This window comes from Neolamprologus brichardi, chromosome 22, assembly GCF_056152115.1.
Source record: "Neolamprologus brichardi isolate AB-2024 chromosome 22, ASM5615211v1, whole genome shotgun sequence".
Taxonomy (NCBI): Eukaryota; Metazoa; Chordata; class Actinopteri; order Cichliformes; family Cichlidae; genus Neolamprologus; species Neolamprologus brichardi.
This window is the reverse complement of record NC_142124.1, coordinates 13,032,912-13,056,960: the sequence shown is the minus strand read 5'-3', so window position 1 is coordinate 13,056,960 and position 24,049 is coordinate 13,032,912. Positions and strand designations below refer to the sequence as shown.

At 38.2% G+C, this 24,049-nt stretch overlaps 2 protein-coding genes across 3 annotated transcripts in view; one reads left to right on the top strand and one right to left on the bottom strand.

Annotated features, from left to right (window-relative positions):
- The first annotated feature begins 7,909 nt into the window (after positions 1–7,909).
- LOC102777637 (homocysteine-responsive endoplasmic reticulum-resident ubiquitin-like domain member 2 protein) lies at positions 7,910–17,066 on the top strand. 2 transcript variants are annotated; one of them, XM_006788032.3, is made up of 9 exons: positions 7,910–7,976; positions 8,454–8,729; positions 10,415–10,492; positions 12,549–12,662; positions 12,841–12,965; positions 14,065–14,178; positions 14,277–14,564; positions 15,494–15,608; positions 16,168–17,066. In XM_006788032.3, the coding sequence occupies exons 2-9, from the start codon at positions 8,583–8,585 to the stop codon at positions 16,336–16,338; spliced, it is 1,152 nt and encodes a 383-aa protein (XP_006788095.2). In that variant the 5' UTR covers positions 7,910–7,976; positions 8,454–8,582; the 3' UTR covers positions 16,339–17,066. The 2 variants fall into 2 exon arrangements, with proteins under 2 accessions (XP_006788095.2, XP_006788096.2); XM_006788033.3 differs by having other exon boundaries at positions 7,959–7,989.
- A 2,018-nt stretch (positions 17,067–19,084) lies between these two features.
- LOC102778102 (sodium bicarbonate cotransporter 3-like) overlaps positions 19,085–24,049 on the bottom strand; it is a 48,430-nt gene continuing 43,465 nt past the window's right edge. The window contains exons 27-28 of the mRNA XM_087834545.1: positions 23,146–23,262; positions 19,085–21,478 (exon numbers count right to left, since the gene is read on the bottom strand). Of these exons, the coding sequence (XP_087690671.1) occupies positions 21,397–21,478; positions 23,146–23,262 (199 nt within the window). The 3' untranslated portion in view covers positions 19,085–21,396. The remainder of the gene's footprint in view (positions 21,479–23,145; positions 23,263–24,049) is intronic.

The following is a 24,049-nucleotide window of genomic DNA, read 5'->3' as shown; positions in this document are numbered from 1 at the left end:
ATTCACAGAATACAGAGCTACAGTCAAACTTCGATGACTAACTTTTTGAATTTTACCTTCATTCCTACGCCAGAGATGAGCTGCATAAGTCTGAGACAGGCAGACCTTGACAACCGATGAACTCTTGTGAAAGTGACGTCTGAGCGAGTTCCTCTGAGTCCACGTTTTAGGGCATGAACTAATACATGAATATCAACGGCTGTCTTACATACTATCTGTCTGCTCTCCAATGATGACTACGATGTTTAAATTTTTATGCTCATGCTGCTGGTAGAGATTTAACGAATGCTTCTGCGTAAGTAAAGGATACTTCTTTAAAGTTTTATGGGATGCACCGAGGGCGCTGAGGTGCAGGTAGAATACCTGGAGTGTAGAAAGTAGGAAAGCTGTGAAACAAGTGGCAAATATTTTATCGGCCAAATTTCTGGCATTTTCTTAATTTGTAATACACCAAGAACATTAAATACCCAACTATCACCATTCCCTATACAAAACAAAGATACTTTTGTACTCAAATGTACCAAACCTTGTTTTAATTTGTTATTTTCACAAGCAAATTATATCAGCCTTCCTGGTGGAGCATCGTCTTAAGTATTTTTGATTCTGAATTTTCCTAGAAGATGCAACAAAAACAACATTTGTGTCATTTGGAGAACTTATTATTAAAAGACTGTAAGAACCAAAATAGCTGTGTTCATATTTCTCCATATAGTAATGTGCTAAAAGTCTTGAGTCACCCCTCAATTCATCATATTTTGCTGGGAAAATGGGAAATAGGAGCAGAGATTTACTGAAGCATGCAAATATACATTTAAACACAATATATGATACAAAACTAGAGTTTGAGCGAGCTTGAGAGTCAATATTTGGTATGACCACTTATATTCTTAAACACAGCCTGAACTCTAGTAGGCAAGCTTTCTTGTAATTTCCTTAAATAGTTCTTCAGGCTTCTTGAAGGACATTTAAAGCTCTTCATTGGATGTTGGCGCCCTTTAGTTCTGTTCTCTGTCAAGTTGATCCCACAATTTCCATCAGTTCTGACAAGATCCGACCACCTCCGGCTAATATGAAGCCAAAAACCATGACCGTGTTGGCTGTAGACATTCAGTGTTGTAGCTTGTTCCTGAATTCCTCCAGACATACTGATGTGATGTCAAGTTCTTGTGTAATTTTGGGATATGACTTATTAATCTGTTGTAGATGTTTTTAGGCTTCCCATTTCTATTTTTGTTTTGGTATTTTTGGGGTTAAAATATGCCTTTTTGCACTTGAGAAGCTTTAATCATTAAAAACGGCGTCTATTTTTAGTTTGTGCTGAGACTCTAATATACAGTGTTGTATTAGAACATTCGGTAAGTTTTACTTTTTTTAGGGTTAGTCCCTTCAGGTTATTAAATGTAAAAAAAAAAAAAGCAGTGCGAATGATATTACTCAGCATCTAAACCAGGGGTAGGCAACTCCAGGCCTCGAGTGCCGGTGTCCTGCAGGTTTTAGATCCCACCCTGGGTTAACACACCTGAATCAAATGATTAGTTCATTACCAGGCCTCTGGAAAACTTCAAGAAATGCTGAGGTGTCATTTAGCCCTTTAAATCAGCTGTGATGGATCATGGACACATCTAAAACCTCCAGGACACCGGCACTTGAGGCCTGGAGTTGCCTACCCCTGATCTAAACTATCTGTCTCTGTGAGTTTTTAAAATATTAAAAATGCAACGTAGCATAATCAAAACATCCTGAAAACAGGTTATAGAAAATTTCATGCTGTTGGCTAATTGGGAAAAAAATATACATTGGCTACAACCTTGGCTCTCAGTGTAGTCAACATTCATATTGCTGTGCAGGTTAAAAGATATTGCTTCTACAATGGATTTACTAGATTTAATATCTGTCACTTACACATCTTTTCACTGCGTAAATGATTCATTTTTCTGACCTCCCAACAGTGAGCGAGAGAGAGCTCTGTAATATGAAAGCAATCTGACACACAAAGCAAGCTAAATAACACTGACCTCCAAATCAAACTGCGTCACACCTTTACTTGTTACTGCTTAATTAAAACCTCCTCCAGTCGCTGCCCTTTTCACACTTTTGAATCACTAATGTAGTTGCTCATTATGAAGAAAGGGGGCGGGGGTACCCCCTCTGTTTATAAGGAATCTGTTTATTTCAATAGAAAATGAAAACTAATTGCATTGTTGAGTAAATAACAGCCTCTCAGTTGTTAGATTTGTGGGATTTGTCAGAGGGCAAGAATGAGCAGACAATATTGAATTAAACTGTCAGGATTTGTGATGGTGCATTCTTGTTTTTCCCATTTTATTTATTTCATGCGAAACATCATGTGAATATGAATAAAGGGAAGATGTTTCAGAGTGTTCCAGCGGCTGCATTTGTTGCTCAGGAAAACTCCAGTGTGCAGATTCACATTAAAGAAGAAGTAGTCATAAAAAGAAGGCATATCTCGCAAAATAAAGATAAAAGGTGAGTTACAACCAAAAACTTTATTTCCAATAACTTAACTCAGCTGAATTCACAATATATGTAAAGAAGCACACCTTGAGGTTTCCCATGTGAGTATTACAGACACTGTTGCTAAGAAAAAAAACGTGTACAGCATTCCCCAATTGGCTGTCTCTGGTTATAAGCGGCTGCTGGCTGTCACTGGGTGAAATCAGTTGCAAAGAAGGTGATGCAAAAAATACATTTTTTTCTGCAAATAGTTGCTAACTCAGAAAATGATAGTAAAACTTGAAAAAAGTGTGATGCAAACCAGAAATGCAACCGTCACTTTAAGAGGAAAATGGCCTCCATTTGTGGTTTCTGTCATATTTTAACAAGTGTGCATTTTCCCTGGATATAGTTACGTCGCTTGAGTAAAATGGGGTTCAGTGGCCGTTCTCCAAGCCTGTGTGACTGGAGCTTTACCCACCTAAAGCAGCCAGTCAGGGAATATTCATTTTTCCCCTCATGACCAGTGGTTGCCAGATGGTCACAGAGTAGTCTCAAAGCCTGTTTGACTGGGACCGGGCTTCTATTATAGAAATCTGACAACACCACAAATTTCCACACAGATGTCCGCCAGTCTGAAGATAAAAACTGAACAGGTGCTGCTTAAAAAGCACAATGCAGCACAATGCAAAGCACACCATTTACTCTCTACACACGACCAAGGCTGACCCACTGAGAGCATGAGCAGCTTTTAAAGCAGTGTTGATTGTTGCCCACTGGCTCCACAGGAGAAAGAGGCAGTGCCAATCTGCACCATTATTCCTTAACCCTATAGACTATATTTTCTCATGTGCTGAGGTCCATTAGCCTGTTTAACCCTTTAATGCCTGAACCATGAAATAACTGCCAGAAAATTGTTTTGTGAAACTTCTGACAAAATGTTAAAAACATATTAATTTACATATGTGAGTGTATCTTTCTCTATCATATTTGCTACATCAGACTTTTTTTTTGGGGGGGGGGGGGGGCACAATTTATTGATAAAAAATATACTGTGCAGTTTATTTCAGTTTTTCACACTATAGTTGTCATGTTTCTAAGGACATGTTTGTTAGGGTGATTAATCTGATATTCTAAATTGACCATAGGTGTGAAAATGAATGTGAATAGCCCTGTGATAGACCTGTCGCTAGTTACTTGTCCCTAAGACCTTTTCGATTTCTTTTTCCGTTTATTGCATTTTCCACTTTGCAAAAGGAATCCCGATATTAAGAGTAACATGACATTAGGGGTAACCTCCATTAAGTGGCATCCTCCAGCACCAGAAATAGGACACAGGAAGCTCTTCGAGACCTCTGAGTGTAGGTTGACATTTTCTGGGATGAACAAAATGGAAAAATAAATGCAAAGAAGCCATTTTTGGCTGATTCAAACAGGGTCTGCTCATCTCTTGACATGTCAGGACAGCATAAAATGCAGTCGGTGATGTCAAAAAAAGCAGAAAAAGAATACTTGTCATAGGTGAATACATTTATTAAATTGTAGTGATTAGTGGGTTACTACTTCTTTTTTTTATCCTTTTCCATTCTTGGTATTTTTACTATTATTAATATGAATTCTCTTGCATAATTTCTGTTCATGAAACTGCAGAAACATCAGTGTCTACTGACTCACTACTACAAAACTTTTATAGCAGCATACATACAACAGACGACAATGCAATCACGTATGAGGTGTAGAAATAGAGATAGGCAAATAGAGTTTAGAGAGAGAGAAACAAATATTTGATATTCATTTATATGTGATATTTAACTTTTTTTTTTTTTACTGCTCATGAATCTTAAATAGCGTTCTCAATACTTTGTCATTTGCAAAATGAAATGAATAAATAAGCTTTGTTTCTTCAAGGTGTAACCTTTAGTTTCTAAATGGAAGAAATCACTGTAATGAGGGATCAGTAATGTACCATCAACTCCCTTTCATATGCAAACACCCAATCAAATTGTTACTCGAGCATAAAATTCAGCTTGGCTAAATTTATTCCAATGAGGATTTTGTTTCTGCAGAAAAAACACCCACTGAACAGACAATGGCAACAGCAGTGCAGGTACAAAATCAATAAAGAACGAGGGAAATATCTTCAAAGCTGTTGATGCGCACTAGTGTATCAAATGACGCATGTCACCTAATTAGAAAATGTAAAATATTCTTTTCTAATGGGATGGAAAACCAGAATTTAGGTTAAAGCAGACGTAATTTCAATGCCTTCCACTTTTGAAATCACACAAACAGTGGGAACAGGTTGGTGTCCCATATTATCACCCACTGCTAAATTGAGGCATGGTGTGAAAAACAGTCCTTTGTGACAGCGCTAATAGATGGACACACACACAGGAAGAGGGAAAATGAAAGAAATTGGATATCTCTAATGTAGTGCCCTTAAAAAAGGAGACCCCGCTGACTGCTGCTATACTGAACACCACCTTGTCAACATGCTGCATCCACTGAGAGTGAATTAAAACGTGAAGACAAACATGATGGACGTCACAAAAAGTGCATCACCTGCCCCGATGAGGTATGTGTTAATTGTCAGAAGTGTCTGGTTGCGTAACTCAGAGTAAGTAAATGAACAGTTGCTGAAATAATCATTCATCAAATTATTGTTTTGCAAATTATTATTTTTCCTTAAGAAAATCTTCATTTATTCTAAAGAAAATAACACAAATTGCAAAATAACAACAAAAGAGAAATTCATTTATCCATCCAACCTGCTTTCAGGTCATTACAGGTGGAGCCGACAGACCTCTCATCCATCATGTGGTTCTGTGAAGCTGTGTGAGAATGTCAGTCTGTCACAGGGCTGACAGATGATCAAAGTTCACATTTACACTGTAACTACTTTCTAGTTCAGTATGCTAATTTTTACTCATGCAAATAAAATGGAGATACTTGAGGCAATATTGACCATGCAGGGGTTTACTACTCAAAGACTTTGCCTTGATGCATGGGACAGTTAAAAAGTGCATTGCACTTTGCTGTGCTTTTATGTGACTGCAACTGATACAAAGACAACAATGTATTTTTATCCCATACAAAAGAAACCAATAAGCTGGGACATTAGCACAGGATGTGATGTTCTCTGCTACTCATAAAAGTAATAGCATGAGACTTGTTCTCGTCAGGGGACTGGAAGGGTCTCTTTAGTTGGCTGAGTCAATCGGAAGTAGGCTGACCCATTTCCAGAGCACGTTTATTTTCTGGTTTTCAGTTAAGGTCAAAGTCACCCAAAGTAGTTTCTGTTATTACATGCAGCACATGCAATAGAGGTCTGATCATTTTGTTTGTGTGCCAAACGTGTTAAGGTGATTACTTACTTTAGGTGACAAATCTGTATGTAGTAACTATGAGGAAAATGTGCTGTATTTTTCCAGTCCCTGCCTCTGAGTGCACTTCCCAAAGAACTGAGGATTTAAACAATAATCTGCAACATTAAGTAGAATATTCATTTTTACATTACCGGGTCAGTCAACTATAATCTCTTTGCACAACAGTAACTCACTAAGCTTTGGTAAGTTTTGTCTTATTTTACATATTTAATTTCCATTCAATTGTTTATTTATAGCTGTGTTTGAATATGCATAAATGCTGTCTTGGCTATCTTAAGCTCTCCTGTCACTGCAGCACCCGACTTTACAGACCACTATGAATTCAGTTCTTACACGTCCATCATTTTTCTTCAGACTAATCTCACTGTTGCATAGTCCCAGCCTTAATTCCACAACTGTGCTGAATATAATTTAGATAAAAGCTGTCCAAGGACACCAAACACAATAACCGTTGATGTAATAAGAAAGAGAGTAGGTTTCATCATGCTACCAGTAGATGGCAGTGAGAAGGCTTTCAACTGTTTTAGACCCAACTCTGATAAATTTAATAATGTTTGGGCTTCCGTTTCTTTTTCTCTTTTTCTGTTAGTTATCAATCAGTCGATTGTTTTAATTACTGATAGTGAAAAAACAGTCAGTTATTTCTGACTGTTTGTTGTCATGTTGGCGGAAGGCATAAAACAGGTAAATCATCAGCAGCATATTCATCAAAATAGGATAATTGTAAATATCTATATACTGCATTGAATGTAAGCTTTTTTGTAGTGGATTTACCCCAAAAAAGTTGATTCTGTTCGTCTGGTCAGAGGGTTTTCAGCGAAACATTTCGTCACACATCTAAGTGACTTCTTCAGGTTCAGCCTTCTGCAGGTTTCCCCAACCTTATAAACAGTACCTTTGATCACAATGACTGAAACTAGCCCACTGAATAAATAATGGACTGTGAGCTCAGTTCCTTCATCATTAATATGCAAATTGTCCTGACTTAATAGATTTAATGCAGGTAACATGCTGTGCAATAAATGGTTGTGCTTATCAAATGATCTTTAGTATAGGCAAATACTTTTTCCATTTTCTTTATCATTTCTTTCTTGCACAACAATGTAGTTTTCTATAGTATTTTATTATGAAGTCCACATCTATTAGAAATTTTCATTAACTGCAGTAGAAAAGTACACCCTTACTGCCTCCATGGGTATTAAGAGGGAATTAGCAGCTGTGTGCTGCTAATTAAATGAGTTAATTTGCATTTGATTGGACATCCCTGCAAAGGACAAAATATCAAAAAAAATCCAAGAGTTTCATGTCTGAATCTACAGGCTTCAGTTTGCAAGCTAAAGGCGACAGTTCATGACAGTGCAGTTACAAAAGACTGAACAAGTATGGCTGGTTTGGAAAGGTTGCCAGAAAAGAGTATAGACTTTAAAATGAACATTGTAGCATGGCTTATTGTCGGAAATTTCATTAACAGTTCCTTAACAAATCACAAGATTTCTGAAACAATGTCCTTTGAACAGATGACACCAAAGAGGCATCTGGGCTTATAGTACAGCACCACATATGCCAGAAACCAAACACAGGATATCACCACAAATACCTCATATCAACAACATGGCGGAGGAGGATTGATGATTTGGGGTTGTTTTGCAGCCACAAGACCTGGGCAACTTGAAGTCATTGGGTTAACCATGAACTCCTCTGTATACCAAAGTATTTAGAGTCAAATGTGAGGCCATGTCGCAGGATCTTAAGACATTAGTATATTAACAAAGGCTTGCAAACTTCAGTGAGCTCAAGAAGATTTGTAAAAGAAGAGAGGGCCAAAATTCTTCATTTCTTCAGCAATATCAGAGACTGATAGGTCCATACAGAAAATACTACTTGAAGAATTGCTGCTCAAGAGGTTCTACAAGCTGTTTCAAAGGACTGCAGAGACTCCTTTGAAATGTATATTAAACGTACATCTCCACAGTCTTTTTTAGCGTGTCTTTGTTGTAATGCACACTAAAGTCCAGCAGGTGGCAGTAGTAAGTATAACGTCGAATGTTGACAACCTTCCGAAATCCATCAAAGAAGTATGACAACCAGGTTCAGTCCGTTCAGCCAACTAGACAACATTGTCCGGAGGTAAACCAGGTACGTTAACCAGGTACATCATAGCTTAGTTTTACAAGAACACCGTTCTACAACTAGATCATTGTAATTTGGGCGGGTAGTTATCCAAGGCGAGAACTTTTTTAGCTTGACTTGACTGCTGTTAGTAGCAGAGAACCTACTAAAGCTAACGTTAGCTTAGCCATCCATTAATTACCCCTGACAAAATGTAGCGTTAGTTTTCTGTTAGAGCATAACACTTTGTCCTTAGCGCTATTGTTTACTTCGGGAGCTTGTTACAATGTTGTCGCGAGTGTTGTAGCTGTAATGAAATATATGTGTGGTTCAATGTGTGTCAGGGCGAATACAGGATAAAAACGAATGACTCTTCTTTCTCTGTCGGAAAATATTGAACCGTTTTTTCCCGTGCTGTTATTATTTGCTTCATTTTACTACGTAATATGTCACTATGCCACCTGGGCAACCCTAAACTCATGTTGTCATTTCTGTTTCTTCCAGCTGTGAGATTTTTTTCCCCCTCGATGGTGCCAGGAACCTATTTGAAAACTAACAGAGCTGGAACAAGGACACACACTTCGTAGTCCAGATCTCCTTTCTCTCTTGTTTTCCACTGAAGACAAATGAGTCATGGATCAAGCTGTTGTGGACAATCCTGTTACCCTTGTGATCAGGGCTCCCAACCAGAAATATGATGACCAGACAATCAACTGCTACCAGAACTGGACTGTAGAGAAACTCAAAGCTCACCTATCTGATGTGTACCCGAGTAAACCTGTGAGTATCTCACTCTTATTTAATCAAAGCTGTTGATGTAAGAGGTTGACTTGCGTGTTAATTCCCTCTGATCATGGTAACACTTTCCTATTTTGCTTTTGTTATCCAAACCAGCTGATCACTGTTATTGAAGTAGGAGCAGCAGCTGCTGTTGTAATACTACTACTGTATTTGTTTTGATGGCATACAGTAATCCAGTAGCTCTCAAACTTTTTTTTTTGGTATGCTTCACTTCAGAGGTTAGCAGAATTTTATTTCTGGCTATTTTAATCAAAAATTTACAATTTAAAAAGAACGATTAAAATTGAATTTTAATAAAATGGAAACTATTGCATCAACAAACTCTTGTTTTTGTTCTTCCCTTGTAATGATAAAAAAAATCATTACACTCATTCAACTTCACATTTTTCTTCTGGTTGTTCATGCCCCACAGTTTGAGAAACACTGCAGTGTTGGGAGATAGTTATGTGGTTAGAAAGATACTCATAACATGTAACAAGTGTAACAAGTGTTTTCTTGCCTTTTTCAGTTAATAGTAATATGAATGACACACGCAATATGTTGGAGTTACAAAATCAGCGAGCACACTGATACATAATGGTGCTGTGACATGTATTCTGCTCCATATGCTGCAGACAGTGACAGTATTGCAAACACTGCAGTGAAAGCCGCTCTGCTGGACAAACTGTGTATTGATATCATTACCAGATTTTTTTGTGCATTATGCTACACATATCAGGCAGGAAATGGCCTGCATACCCCTATGTGTACATGTTGTTACATATGAGCTTCACAGTTACAGTTTTGAGAATGAATTGCATTTTTGTTGTTTCTGTAGCCTTTAACTGTGTTTTGATTTTTAGCTCTCACACAGTCTCAACCTTCATTTTGCTTTGCTTACTTTTGCTTCGTGAGTTCTGCTGAGTTCCCTCATGAGTCATATTATGTCACTTAGTTGAATAATCACTGAGTGACATAGATCATTAACCTTGATGTTTTTTCTGAAGGGGAAAGAAATGAGGTTCCTCGAGTCTTTGTAGCTGAAAGAGCCTTGGAGGCTGTAGATTTGACGTCACAATGAAGGGAAGGCGTTTGTATTCCGGCTTTATTGTGCTGCTAATCTGACTTTGCTCTGCTTCCTCTGTGCTCTCGGCTTGTTTTGATGCAATCAAATTAAATACATGGGAGCAAACTGCATTCTGATAAAGCTGTAGAGTGTTCATCCAAATGCCTGTACATTTTTGTGTAACTCGGGGGAAGTTATTTCTGGAAATCTCAAAAAACAAGAAAATACTTCCACTTGCAGTTGGAAGATGGCCAGGATCTAAAAGAGAAAATGTGTTTTTTAACAACTGTAGAGTGAATGCAAGCTGTAAGAGGATCACACTCTGACCTTGTTGTAGTCAGGAGAGCTAAATCCACTCTTAAGACCCACTTATCCTAATTGAGGTTACTACAAACCAATCCTTATTACTCATTCACAGAAAGTTTCTGCCCTTTAATGCTGTGATCATGTACATTTAACAGTTAACTCTGTTTTCTTTCAGTGTATGGTTGTATTTCTGGCATCTTTACCCTTTTAAAAATGTAAAATAAAACTGAGCAACCTACATTCTTGGTGTTGTTCATTATACATAGGCTTCCTTCTTTGACCCAGTTATCGTTATCCTTTCTTTTATTTTTAGAGCTCCAAAGACCAGAGGCTGGTGTATTCTGGAAAGCTCCTGCTGGATCATTTTACCTTAAAAGATGTGCTCAGAAAGGTAAGTTTGTGTGGTTATAGGCATAGGATTTATTAAAGTCCATGTAGTTTAGTAAGTCTAGAGCTCACAAGATTTTAACTGCCTGATTTACAAAAATGTATCAGGCAATTGTTGCTTACTGTGTTTACAATTTCAACAAAAGAGTCTCTCTGCACTCAAAGTAGAATGGAGTATGGTGTGGAAGAACTTATGTAGCCTACACAGAAACACCTTCCCACACATCTGAGATAAACTGGAATTGCACTCAAAGGACACTTTATTAGGTACGCCTTGCTAGTACTGGGTTGGACGCGCTTTGGCATTTGCAGCATAGATTCAACAAGGTACTGGAAACATTCCTCAGAGATTTTTTTTGTCCATGTTGACATGATGGCATCAAACGGGTGTTGCAGAATTGTCGGCTTTACATCCATGATGTGAACCTCCCATTCTACCACTACCACCCTCTATTGGACTGAGATCCAATGACTGTGGAGGCCATTTGAGTACGGTGTCACTGTGCTGTCCTGTCTAAGAAACCAATTTAAGATGATTTGGGCTTTGTGACATGGCACATTAATCTTGGTGGGAAAAGCCATCAGAGTATGGGTACACTGTGATTGGATGGATATGATCAGTACTAATACTCAGGTTGGCTGTGGTGTTTAAATGATGCTCAGTTGGTACTAAGGTTCCCAAAGTATCACCCACACCACTACGCTACCACCACCATTAGCTGGAACTGCTGATTAAAAAGCGGGAAAAAAACCTTTCTTTCCCATTCTGATGCTCAGTTTGAACTAAAGCATGATTACATGCCTAAATACACAGATTTGCTGCCGTGTGATTGGTTGGTCAGATATTTGCATTAACAAAGATCTGTACCTAATAAAGTGTCCAGTGACTGTAGTTTGTCATGCTGACATTACTGAATGTCAATGAGTCATGTTGATTCCTGCAAAATTAGGCAACTCTTAGGTTGGCCCATTTTTCTGCTATCGGCACGGAGTGACTTCACTTTTGTATTTGTTGCTGTGAAGGACTTTTCCTCCTGGTTTTCTTTGTGTAACCTGCAACAATGATTATGTAACCATAGGTGGCACAGCAATGACAAAGTCTTGAGGGAAAAAAAGTTTTAATGTTCATGTTGATCTTTTTTAGGTAAATTCAAGTCTAGTGAATTGATTTTTGAAAACGAAAAACTGGCCGACATATCACCACTAAAAAGAGAGTAGAATGGAGGAGGGGGCAAAGCAAGACAGTGTGTACAGGTATATTGCAGCTCTGATGAGAGTTTATTGTGTTCCTTCTTTTTATGTTGTTCTCTTTTAATTGATTTTTTTAATATGTTTTATTACCCAGTGTTCCACTTTTTTTCTCTTCTTCATCTCTAGGCCACTATTAAAGTAATGCATTTTATAATGGGCTTTCCTATAATTGCATGCTGCTTTGTAAAGAAACTCAATATGTTCAAATATTATGTAGGTATTATTAATATGTTTGTGTTTGAGCAGGAACATTGCAAATCTTAAATGTCCTGTCTCTTTTGTGAAGTTGTCCTTAGCCAAAATAGGCAGCAGCTCAGTTGGCAATAGTTATGCAGCAGTAAATAAACAGCATACAAAACATGCATACATATAATGTGTACATAAATGGGGAATGGCATACCAAAAAAAAAAAACAATCGTGTATTTGTTTCAGTTATCACAGGTTAAGCAGGGATGCTGAGTTTCTGCTGATTTGTTTAGAAACAATCGCTTCCCTCGTGTTAATTTTGTCTTGTTTAAAGCTGAAAGCAACATTTTAAAAGTTTTTCAGCACCTGATTAAGGTATATCCAGATAAGTAATTAACAAAGATAGTAACTTGGAAAACTCTTTTGAAGGATTTAGATCTGTAGCCTTATAGAAAAGCTTAATGTATAGTATTCTTGTCTTTGCATTAATCTAATAAAGCAAATGTCCACAAAATAGATTTAGAAGCGCTTTGAAGTGTTCTTGAGGTTTAAAAATAACAAGTCCAAAGAACATGCTGCACTTAAGCTGTGTTTAATAATGAGCTCTTATTGGCTTCTACAGCAGGACGAGTACCATATGCTCCATCTGGTGTGCGCCTCACGAACCCCTCCCAGCTCCCCAAAGCCCACCCGCAGCTACAGTAACAAGCCCCAGGAGAGCACAGCCCGTCCCACGGTGGGTCAGCCGTGTGCTTCTTAGACCTTGCATTTCATTTCATCATCGCCATATTTTCTTTCATCAGCTACCTAACTGCTGTAATTTGCAAATCTCTGGAGATTTAAAAACGTCACTTGCCTTTGTTTTTAGACGAGCAAGAAACTAGAACTTTTTTTTCCGCCCTCCCTGGTCACAGGCCCCTCAGAACTCTAATGGAGTTGGTCAGGATAGCCACTCCTCTACGGGAGGGAGCAGTGATGGACTCAGACACCGAGCTGGATCCTTCCCTTACCACCAGATGTATCCACAATTTATGTACAGGTAAGCTACTGAACTGCAGTGCAGGTGTGTAGGGTAGTTCAGGAAACTGTTTCACTAAACCAACTAATGATGAAAATAGAAAAACAATGCAAATACACCTGCTTATAAACTTCATTATTAAGTAGTTTTAACATGTTACTCAAGACACTTCCATTGCAATGTTTACATAACAATCTTACTGATTTGGACTTGGCAACTTTCAGCACATTGCGTCTTAAATAACTGTAGTTTTAGCGTGTGCTACAGCAGCAGAAGCTAACATATAATGACAAAGAGCTATTTACCTCTGCTTAACAACTGTAAAGTCAGACTATTTAATGGTGATAAACTGAGAATGAGCTGAAACAAAAAAACACAAAGAGATTTTACTTAAATCCAAAGAAGACAAAAACACCAACAACTTGCTATGTGTTATGTGAAGGTTGATGGTTTCATTCCTGGCTGCTCCAGATTCCAGTTTACTGGTATTTTCCTGAGCATCCTAACCAATCTCCCCTTAAGCTGACAGTTCGGATCTTTTTCCAGACTTTATCCAGCTTGTGTAAATATATAGTTCATCTTCTCAGATCTTCACTGAGTTCCTTGGACTTTACAAATGTGCATTTTGTCAATCAAATTAGTGCTCGCATCCTAATCCTTTTTATGCTGGCAAAGAGAAACTACTAGCTGTATTCATTAATGATGATTAATCAGACCCCGCCAAAGTAAAAGACACTGTAGAACCTTCAGCACCAGTCATAAAAAGGCTTATTGAGTGTGTGTGTATATTTGAGCCTGTATAGATTTGAATTTAAATTAAAACTTATGCAGAAATCAGTAAAAACCCAAATTTACTGATATATAATGTTGTCATGTTGAGTGTATAAAAACTTCTCCCAACAATCCTAGTGAGGTTGTTTACACACGGATCAGTTTATTGAGGGTGTGTTTTCCTGTTATGTCTGGCCATGTGATAAACAAAAGCATTGGTTATATTTGACTGAATAAACAGTATTAACAGCGTGATTACAATGCTGATGTTTTTCCTTTGGCTCTGACTAAAACCTCTTCTCCAAAAATGGAGAATGTCACTGTTTTCATATTGCTCCTCTTTTTCCAGCTGGAACCAACACTCTGCTCAGTCGATGCCTCCCGCAAATATGCCCGCTTATTACAACCCCATGACACTCATGTGGTGGCAGCAGCTGTATGCCAGGCAGTACTACATGCATTAGTAAGTCCATTTGTGTTTTAGTCTCTCCATTTAAAAACAAAAACGTTTTTAGGGCCGTGTTCAAACAGTGTTACCACCATCTGTCTCTCGTCCTCTAGTCAGTTACTTGCCGCCTCCTCTCAGCACCTCAGGCCCGACCAGCCCTCGACCCAGTCTAACCAGTCCCATCCCCAGAGTCAACGACCCCAGGTGGGTCGCCACGGCAACCCAGAAGTCCAGATGAATGCCCAAGGAGGGGAGATCCTGAACGAGGAAGAGCTCAATCGGGACTGGCTGGATTGGGTGTACACATTTTCACGCGCTGCCATCTTACTCAGTATAGTCTACTTCTACTCGTCCTTCAGCCGCTTTGTCATGGTGATGATGGCCATGCTGGTGCTTTACCTGTGAGTTTACTTTATGCATGTGTTTTAAATGCCCGTCATTACAATACAGTGACCAGAACTACACTAAAACACTCTTCAAACTCTGAAACTGAAATAAAGCGTATTTGCAGCATGCACGGTGACACAGTGGCTTTAACTGGGAGAGTTTACATCTTGTTGGATTCTGGTATTGTTTAATATAGTGGCTGGCAAATGACTCAAAGGTGCTTTTATCGCTACTTTCTCGTGGTACCAGAATGTTACATCGTTCCAGGCGTAGGGAAAAACAAGAAAATGGATAAATTGTAAGAAACAGTCACGTAAAATATCGAATTTATTTTCTATATACTCTAACAAATACTCGAAAATCCTGCCTGTCTGTACTTACAGTAGTGTTTGTTCTGTTACTGCATCGTTGGGTCTCATGATTTTGTAAGTGCCTTTTCGGATTTGTACTTTAACAAAAGGCACTAATTGTGGGTGATACTCGGTCTCATCTCACATCGAAATTCACAACAATAGATAAACGCTTTTCTCTGGAAAGCATTTATCTTTAAAAAATGGTTGCCTTTACAATGAAGGCCATAATGGTTGAATGCTGTCTGATTAGAGCGATTTCCTGTGTCTTCACGTGGCGCTACATTCGAGATTCCCTGTTGTATTTGCCCTAATATAACTGGAAAGAAGTACCTGAATTTTAAAGTTATGAAGACTCAACAGAAGTTTAGATTTTTACAATGCATTACTTTGATATATTTTGCCTTCATCTTAACATTAAAGGCTCTTAGAATTTTTACAAAACATATTTTGTAGACACGACAGGGATTTGTCATTTTCATACCACACTATAAGTACCTCAAAGATTACTCAAGAGTATAATGAATAATAAGTTGATATGACCAACACTGTGAAACATTTGTAATTTCTTTTCTTGTTGTTTCTGCCTGCAGGCATCAGGCCGGCTGGTTTCCGTTTAACCTGGAGAACGAACTTCAGCTTCCCGGAGATGGAGGCAATCAGGATGATGCCGAGGGAGAGCCACAAAACCAAGACTTACAAGAAATGGTAGCTGTCTCTCTCATCCACTGGTGCTTTACTCAGAACTGATTGGATTGTTATCAGTATCATTTATTTTTTTTATCTGCAGTATAAGCTGTGAAATGAAGTATCAGTTTCCAGATAGCTGAAGGATATAGTACACCACTTGTCTTTAATAACTCATAACAGTTGTATTGTAGATTGCTCAATTTAATAAAACAACAAAGATCATGAAAATGAGGTCAATTGGGTTCAATCACAGTTTTTTGACATTTACTTGATTTCAGATGGTCTGTTAATTATGTTGTTGTTTTAATTATGTTAGAAAAAATGTAATTTGCCGGTCTAGTGGAAGGGAAAGATGAGCGAAAAACACTAAAATGGCGTTTTGACTTCACAGGGGAATGAAGAAATGTTTTTTTAAGTATGCAGATAAAGTGTGGGGCGTTATGCCTGAAGCTAATTTAGTGGATATCTCATTTCACAGTCAAATATGACTCATATATTCTTGCCTAATCTTGTGCACTGAGCGTCAGGGAGAACTATAATCTCACTTGATTCTTGTAATTTGACTTCCCCCGTATAGGAAGGAGTGTTGGATGACGGTTCTGATGATGAGGATGGGGAAAGCGGAGAGGAAGGAGCGGAAGATCCTAACAGTGCCCCCCACACAGGCTTCTTGTCCTCCACGTGGTCATTCATCATAACCTTTTTCATGTCACTCATCCCAGAGGGGCCACCAAACGGAGCTAACTGAACCACAAGCACTATGTGCTGCCACAGTTCCCCATCGAAGCATTTTCTTTAAGAGGAGGGTGAATATCTCTCCAGGTTGGGGAAACTCTTTCTTTTACAATGCAGTGTTACAGTTTCCCAATAGTCTACGTGAAACTTTGAGCAGAACCACAGCAGGCCGATTTAATAAAGGAAAAAAAAGGCAATTTTACGTGAAGTTGTTTTGTTTGTCTGCACAAAGACAAATATTTTAAACTAACCAATGAGAAGTTTGTTCACTGTGTATGAATTGATTGCTATCGACGGCATGTAAACATAGGGACGACAATTAACTGCTGCGTTTTTGGCACCTAAATCTTTATTTTTTCTTTGTAAGAAGCCATTGTTGAAATAGTTGTTTTGCTCGAATTGTAATGAATTATTTGTAATTGTCGTTATATTACAATAAGACATTTTAAAAGAGCCACGTTAATGTAAAAGCTGAATTTCAGTGATTAATAGTGAATCATGTAGCGCCTGTAATACATGAGTTATTTTGGCCCAAGACTTTATGAAACACATTTGTACTGTGTTTAAGTGAAACCCAGTGATGCTGGCTGGTAACGTGTGATTTTCTTGTTTGTTTTTTAAGGAGAAACAATGTACAACCAATGCTTTCAGACAGTCTCAGATTACTGAATGACAGAAGAAATTATTATTTTGACTGAAGTTCTGGCTGTTGAGAAGACAATAAAAAGAAATCTCACTGTTTTTTGATTGCTGTGCGTCACTGGATTTTCTGAAAATGACTAATTCTAACGTTTATTAAAAGCCTTTTTATTGTAATTTAATCACGTGGTTATTCGTTTCTACCAGGTCAACACAGGAACACAAATAATGACTGAATTGTTCGCGCTGAGCAGGATTTCTGCTTTAATTCTCTTATGAGAAGCATATCCTGAATTTATTTTTCACTGGGCTACAAATTGCAATACGCTTTGTAGCCGGAAGATCCTTTTTTTTTTAATAAAGAGAAAACTGGAATGATTTATTGTAGCGTCTGCTGTGCAAGCTCTGGTCCGGATGCATGGGCCTGAAACAGTGCTGGGCACATGCTGCTCAAATATAATGCTCGATTAGGAGAATTGAAATTACTGTAACCATTCATTTAATAACCCGAATAAGCTGCTGGGACTGATTTCATTTCTGGCAGTACTTCAAAGTGAAGTATCCGAAATCTTTTCCATGACATGGTTTCTTGCGTAAGACATTAAAGCTGATGTACACTCATGAAAGAACATGATTAAAAATAAAGTCCTGAGCTAATAATACGCATGTGCCCTCCCGTCGTCAAAACATATTGTCAAACCGTGTCCTTTGCTTAGTTCTTGTGATGTTCAATGACACATCTTCAAGAGGTTTAACCTCTTTCCTCCGTGTCTCTTTTCTTTCTTTGTAACATTAAAAACAGGCTTATTGCGCGTCCTCCTTCATTCAGCGGGCACAGATGCATATAGAGTGTATTCATGTTGACTTGTACTTTATCATGAAGGAGAACGTGCACAGCAGAAAGGCCAAGTTTTATTCAAACCAAATTATTAGGCCATAATAAATATGCATATTCACATATCTCCACCTATTCTGGATTGCACCTCTCTTTATGCTGAACTTGCACATGAATTTATAGTTTAAATGCAAGAAAACAAAAATGCATTTTATTTCTATTCTAACGGGCTCCTAGAAACTAAGTGGAGAAAAAAGGAGCTTATTAGTCCCCAGAAGAGGTTTAATTGACCAATTAAGTGGTGAACCCACTGCTGTGTGAACTATAAAACTGAAAAAGTGCCTGCTGTATTTGTCTGCAGTGGTTTATAACCGATCTCTGCTGCCACCTTTTGTCTTCAGATTGAAAAACATCCGGTTGTCTTCAAAAACTAAAAAAAAAAAGACTATTGTGTTGATGCTCGAGAAAGCAGTTTGAGCTCGTTTGAGCACTGTGACACCTTTTTCTGCTGGATGGAGGCATTCTGGTCAAAACGGGCGAAACTGGTCAGTAACAAGCTTTGTCATTTAATGCTCAATTGGTACAAAAGTGTGCGAAACAATATCCACTCCACCATTATACCACCAGCAGCAGCTTAAACCATTAATACAAAGCATTATGGATCCATGCTTTGTTGTCTTTTGTGCCAAATTTTGATCCTACTAACCGAGTGTGGCAGCAGAAATTGAGACACATCAAGACAAGCAACAATTTGGTGAGCCTGTGTGAAATGTTGTCTCAGTTTACTGTTTTCAGCTGACAGGAGTGACACTCATTGTGGACCCTCATCTACTATGGCCTCTGTTTCAAGGTTTACCTGCTGTTCATTCAAAGATTCTGTATACCATGGCTGTAACGAAGAGTTGCTTTTTGTCTTCTTGTCACCTTGAAGCAGTCTGCCTATACTCCTCTGACCTCTGGTATCAACTGAACATTTTCACTCAAACAATATTTTCTCTTTGTCAGATTATTCTCTGTAAACCTCAGAGATGGTTGTGCGGAAAAGTCACAGTTTTTCCTTCATTTTAAACTTGTCCTATGGTTTTAAATGAGAAATAAGTGACTGCTAACAGATGTACCTAATATAGCTCCTAGTGAGTGCACTTCACAGTTCTGGGTTTTAAATCATGTTGACTGAAAGCCTAAGTTATTTATCAATACAACATAAGGTAAAATGTGACCTGTAAATCCTAAACTAATGAAAAAAATCTGTATTTTTTTTTTTTAAATGAAGACAGAAGAAAAATCACCTTGTATTCGTTTTTATTGCTTTTCAACAATCAGCCATGACAGAAGAGTCATCGTTCAAGTTAACAACTGGATGCTGTGTGCTTCACTGATGTCTGTACAAAACAAATGCATTTTCTACTCTGTGATGTTGGTGTGACAATAGAGGCCAGAAACTCCTTCATGTTATTGATCGTTTATCCGGATTCATGCATCTTAAATCGAACCTCATAATGTGGAAAAACAAGATAAACAACAGGAATCGTAAATTCTTAGCTGGTTGGTGGACGTTAACCGTCTTTGATGATACAACATTTTACATTTCATTTGAACGTCCACATATGTAGTGAAATAACCACACATGAATCATTTTTCCCACTAATCAAATATATAAATTAATATAGATCTCACTTCTTTCTGGATGTTGACGGCACAACACTTTGACACACTAATCACTTAGAAAAGAAACAGTACCTCAAAATTGATTACAGAGCTTTTATGTTGTGAGCAAACACTAGCGGTGATAGTAGAACACACAAACACACTGACAAACAGTATTTAGTTACATTTCTAAATGGAAGAATAAATTGAACTACACTGTTGAGTCAATGGCTCAGGCTACAACCTTCACACAGACATGGCATTACACTACGACAGGAAGAGCCGTGTCCTCGTTCACTCTACGATCCGTCTTTGGGTGCCACCGCGTATGCCGGTACCTCTCTTCTGAACACTTAAACTATCAGTACTAGACTTGTACACAAAGAGCTTCAACAAGGCACATAAGCTATTGTCCGTATAGTCACTGTAGCTACACACAGACAGAGCAGATTAAACATACACAGAAGTCGTTTGATGAATAATTCCTTGCCTCAATATTAGCCAAGTTCAGGAGTCCGTCCATTGCACAGTATGGAACACTTATTGCTAAAACAGGACTGCTGTCAGCAAAATAAGAATTCCTAGAATATAATATATTCCTTTACATATACAGTAGAAATATTTTGCATAAAATGATTTATGATTTGCAACGCTAAACAAATTATCTTTATACCACACGCTCGCTCGTACTCACACACCCACACATACAGTAATAATAATACAATAATATAGACAGTATAAAAACAGGTGCTGCTATCTGGGGGTCACAAATATTCTCTCATTTTTTCGCACCTTTGTATATGTCATGATTTACAGCATTAGGTAAAATAGTTGTGATGACAGCCATGAGAGAAACACAGTGGCCAGACGGTTAAAATATCAAATGACGACAGTCAGAAATCACTCAAGATTCCTGAGTTGTATAATTAACATTTGAATGACTAATGTATAAATACAGAGGGAGGAGGAGTAACCTTTTTATTAACACACCATAATTCATCTTAGGTAAGAAACTATACTGGCAAAGTGCTTACTATACAGTACAGACTTCGTATGGCCTCTGAAGTAGATTTCTACAATATTACAAACGAAAAGAACACAGTACACATACGCGTAATATTTCAGTAAGATTACATACACTATGAACAGTGAGGCTTTACAGTAAAAACTAATTTTGAGCAGCAGTATCAATACTGAGTGTTCCCCTAGAGACAGGAGAGATTATTCATGAGCAAATCTGACAAAGATGTATGCAGTAATATTAGTGTGGTGCAGTAGTAGTAGTAGTATCTGAATGGACCTCTGTCTGTTTTGGTTTGTGTCATTTATTGTGTCAGACCAAATATAAAATAGAATTATCTGGTGCTGACAGTACCTGAATGGCTTTAATCAAAAAGGTTTCAAAGCTGGTGTACTTTAGTGAAAGGTCTCAGTTCCACCTTAAATATATAGAAACGGAGAATGCTAACAAGAAAGAACGAGTAAAATGAACAGCTAAAATAACAAAAGTAAAATATAAATATAAATAAAAGTTTTGATGGTTTAAAAGTAAAATTCACACAGTTGAACACCCCCACCAGTGAGGCCCCTTCCTTTGGTGTCTGTGCTTCAAATGAGTAATAAATGGCTGCTAGACAGAGAGAATTTCTGAACAGTGAACATCGGTGGGCAGTTACAGCAGAATTCCTTTGTTTCTTGGAGTTTTATCCTTTAAAGTACATCTTGGCAACCATTCGTACACATTCTGTACATGACGGACTTCAAGACGTGTGTTGAAGAAGGACTCGCATCCTTAAGGGAGCTCATCTGCTACCCTGAAGGAGCTCTGCAGAGAGGTTGTGCTGCTCCAGTTCAGTGTGTCCCCTTTCCTTCTAAGATTGCGTCCATCGGTGTGGTAAAAGTGTTGTGAAGGAGAAGGTATTGAGGACAAAAGGAGGTCTGCACAATTTATTACAGGAACGTCTCGGTAGTGGAGTCTCTTCCAGGTGTGTCTGGGCTGACGTCGACTCTAACGCAGGCCACCTTTTCCTGGCTGTTCAGGGATTAACAAATAGAGAGAAAATGAGTGTGTAGGCAGATTTATGGAGGTGTTAAGGGTTGCGAGCAACTACAAATGTGTGATTTCTATCAGGTAGAGGAGTGATAGTTCTTAATTGCAAACACTTACAAGACTTTACCAGCTTTAGTACAACTTGGTAAGGATGGGACTTAATGAGAGAACTGTGGCAAAAGATTTGTCAACACAAAGCACTGTGCAAAGGTTTTAGAGACTGAACTTCAAGTTAGGATCTGTTTTTAAAAATCAAAACTAAACAACACAAAAAACAAGGAAGTGGCCCACAGGGTAAGGACTTATATTCAAGGCAAGAAGACAGCAGACATAGTGGATAAATCTTGGGAGGCTACCTGTCTTTATTCTGTGTCTGATTGTCTTTGTCCCTAAATGTTAGAAACTTAGATTTGTGCCTAAATCTAAAGACATCTATGGGTGGATGGATGGATGGGTGAGTGGACTTTGTTCTGTCCACCATTACATTATTTTATCCCAAATAAATCTAGTGAAATTAATATGCATGTAACTCAAAAAGGTTGTTTACAGTGCAATGCAAAATCTTCAACCACCACATATTTTTGCATATTTTGGTAGTAAGATGGGAAATAGATGTAGAAAAGCATTTGGAAACCAACCAACGAATGTCAAACTGGGATAATCTTTGGGTTCTTCTTCAAAATGAACTAAATAAATGAATGAAAGCAAATTATGTGTTTATGTAATAGACTGCCGGTGACAAAGAACATAACTATAAAGCTCAAAATTGATTCACATCAACACAACACTGGTTCATCCCTTCAATTAGGTACCTTTTTTATGCTTTGGTGATCCATAGATCAGTGATAAATGGATTAAGAAAAAAAACAAACAACAAAAGAAACATTCTTCTGAAAAGAATGCAGATACGAGGACTGGACTGAAAGCAGCAAAAAAATACAAACATTGAAATACCTTTGGAAAGTCTGCAAAACTATTGCTCAATTCCACTTCAAAAAATAACAAGTAAGTCTGTCTCCTTGAAATAAGGAAATGAGGGGTAGCACAAGACCTTTGCACAGTACTGTGTTTTTCCTCTTTGCATCAACACACCTACTCAGTTTTTCAAGATACCTAAAACAAATTGTAAAAATCTTTGGGACTTTAGGAGATACACATCATGACAGCAAGTATGTTTAGGATAAATGAAACACGGTGCAGTCTGAATGTGGGACCAATCAGAATCCAATCCGATGGAACTAGGTGATAAATAGTAATTATTTCTAAGTGTTTCCTACCCTTTGCCTTTCCAAGGAAACCAAATCAGAGTTTGACATGCATTACTGTGCAAACTATGTCAAACTGTTATTGAAGAATGCCATTTTTCTGCAAATATATTCCTGTCAACTCAAGTCAGGTTAACAGCTATAGGATCTAAAAGGAACAGGAACTATTATCTTTGCTTTTACAGGATTAAACTGATTCCCGACACTCAAAACTGCAATCGCTGTGGCCTTCCAGGCAGTAACTAGCTTCAGTTTCTGACTACAGCGTACATTAAGATAGCACTATCAAGCAGTCCCTTTTGTTTTTAGCGAGCATAATATCATATTGAAGTAACAGAGTTGGGTGCAGGGGCTCTGGAAAACTCCAGGAGATGGCATAGCTACCTTCCGCTAAGCTTCACAGGTTGGACACAAGACTCTGCACTCGAGTTCACTGCTTTCCACACTGCGGTTTTGGCCATCTCATCAGAGATATTTACAACCAAGGGGTCAGTGTCAGAACTACATGCCAAAATGAAAACACACACACACACACACACAAACAGAAACAAAAAGAGAAGACAGGCATGTAGACATCAAGACAGCAGGACAGGATCAGTGCAGGAGAGGCAGACGCAAACATGCATATATTAGAGATTAAACCAAGTTAACAACACAGTATGGCAGACCAGACAGACCACAAACAAACTTCTGTGTTAACATGTATTAAGAGCTGTTTGCTTTTTAGGCAAAGGGGTATCCTGAGAGTTGACTGTATGTATATTATTAGTTAGATGAGGCAATCATTCTATCATAGACCTTTTTACGTTTAAAACAAATAATAATAATAAAAACAAAAAGACAGGAATACACAAAGCAGTGTGTTTAAAATCATCTGTTTTGTATGGTCTGAAAATTTCACCCATGCACAAACTATCAGCAGGGTTAATCGTGGGCGATTGTGGCTCAAAGAGTTGGCAGTTCGTCTTGTAACTGGAAGGTTGCCGGTTCGAGCTCGGACAGTCTCTGTTGTTGTGTCCTTGGGCAAGACACTTCACTGACAGCCTCACTTCTGTCAGTCTGCTCCAGGGCAGCTGTGGCTGTGGCTACAACTGTAGCTTGCCTCCACCAGTGTGTGAATGTGAGAGTGAATGAATAGTGGAATTGTAAAGCGCTTTGAGGGTCTCGAAAAGCGCTATATAAATGCAATCCATCATTATTATTATTATTAATAATAATATGCAGCAATGTCGGTCAGAGATTATTATTATTATTATTATTATTATCGTCATTGTACACACAGCCATGC

Excerpts from the sequence above, each read along its gene's own strand:
- LOC102777637 (XM_006788032.3), top strand. The coding sequence starts at position 8,583 with ATGGATCAAGCTGTTGTGGACAATCCTGTTACCCTTGTGATCAGGGCT. Across the intron at positions 8,730-10,414 it reads ATGTGTACCCGAGTAAACCT|AGCTCCAAAGACCAGAGGCT; the intron begins GTGAGTATCTCA and ends TTTTATTTTTAG. Across the intron at positions 10,493-12,548 it reads TAAAAGATGTGCTCAGAAAG|CAGGACGAGTACCATATGCT; the intron begins GTAAGTTTGTGT and ends TGGCTTCTACAG.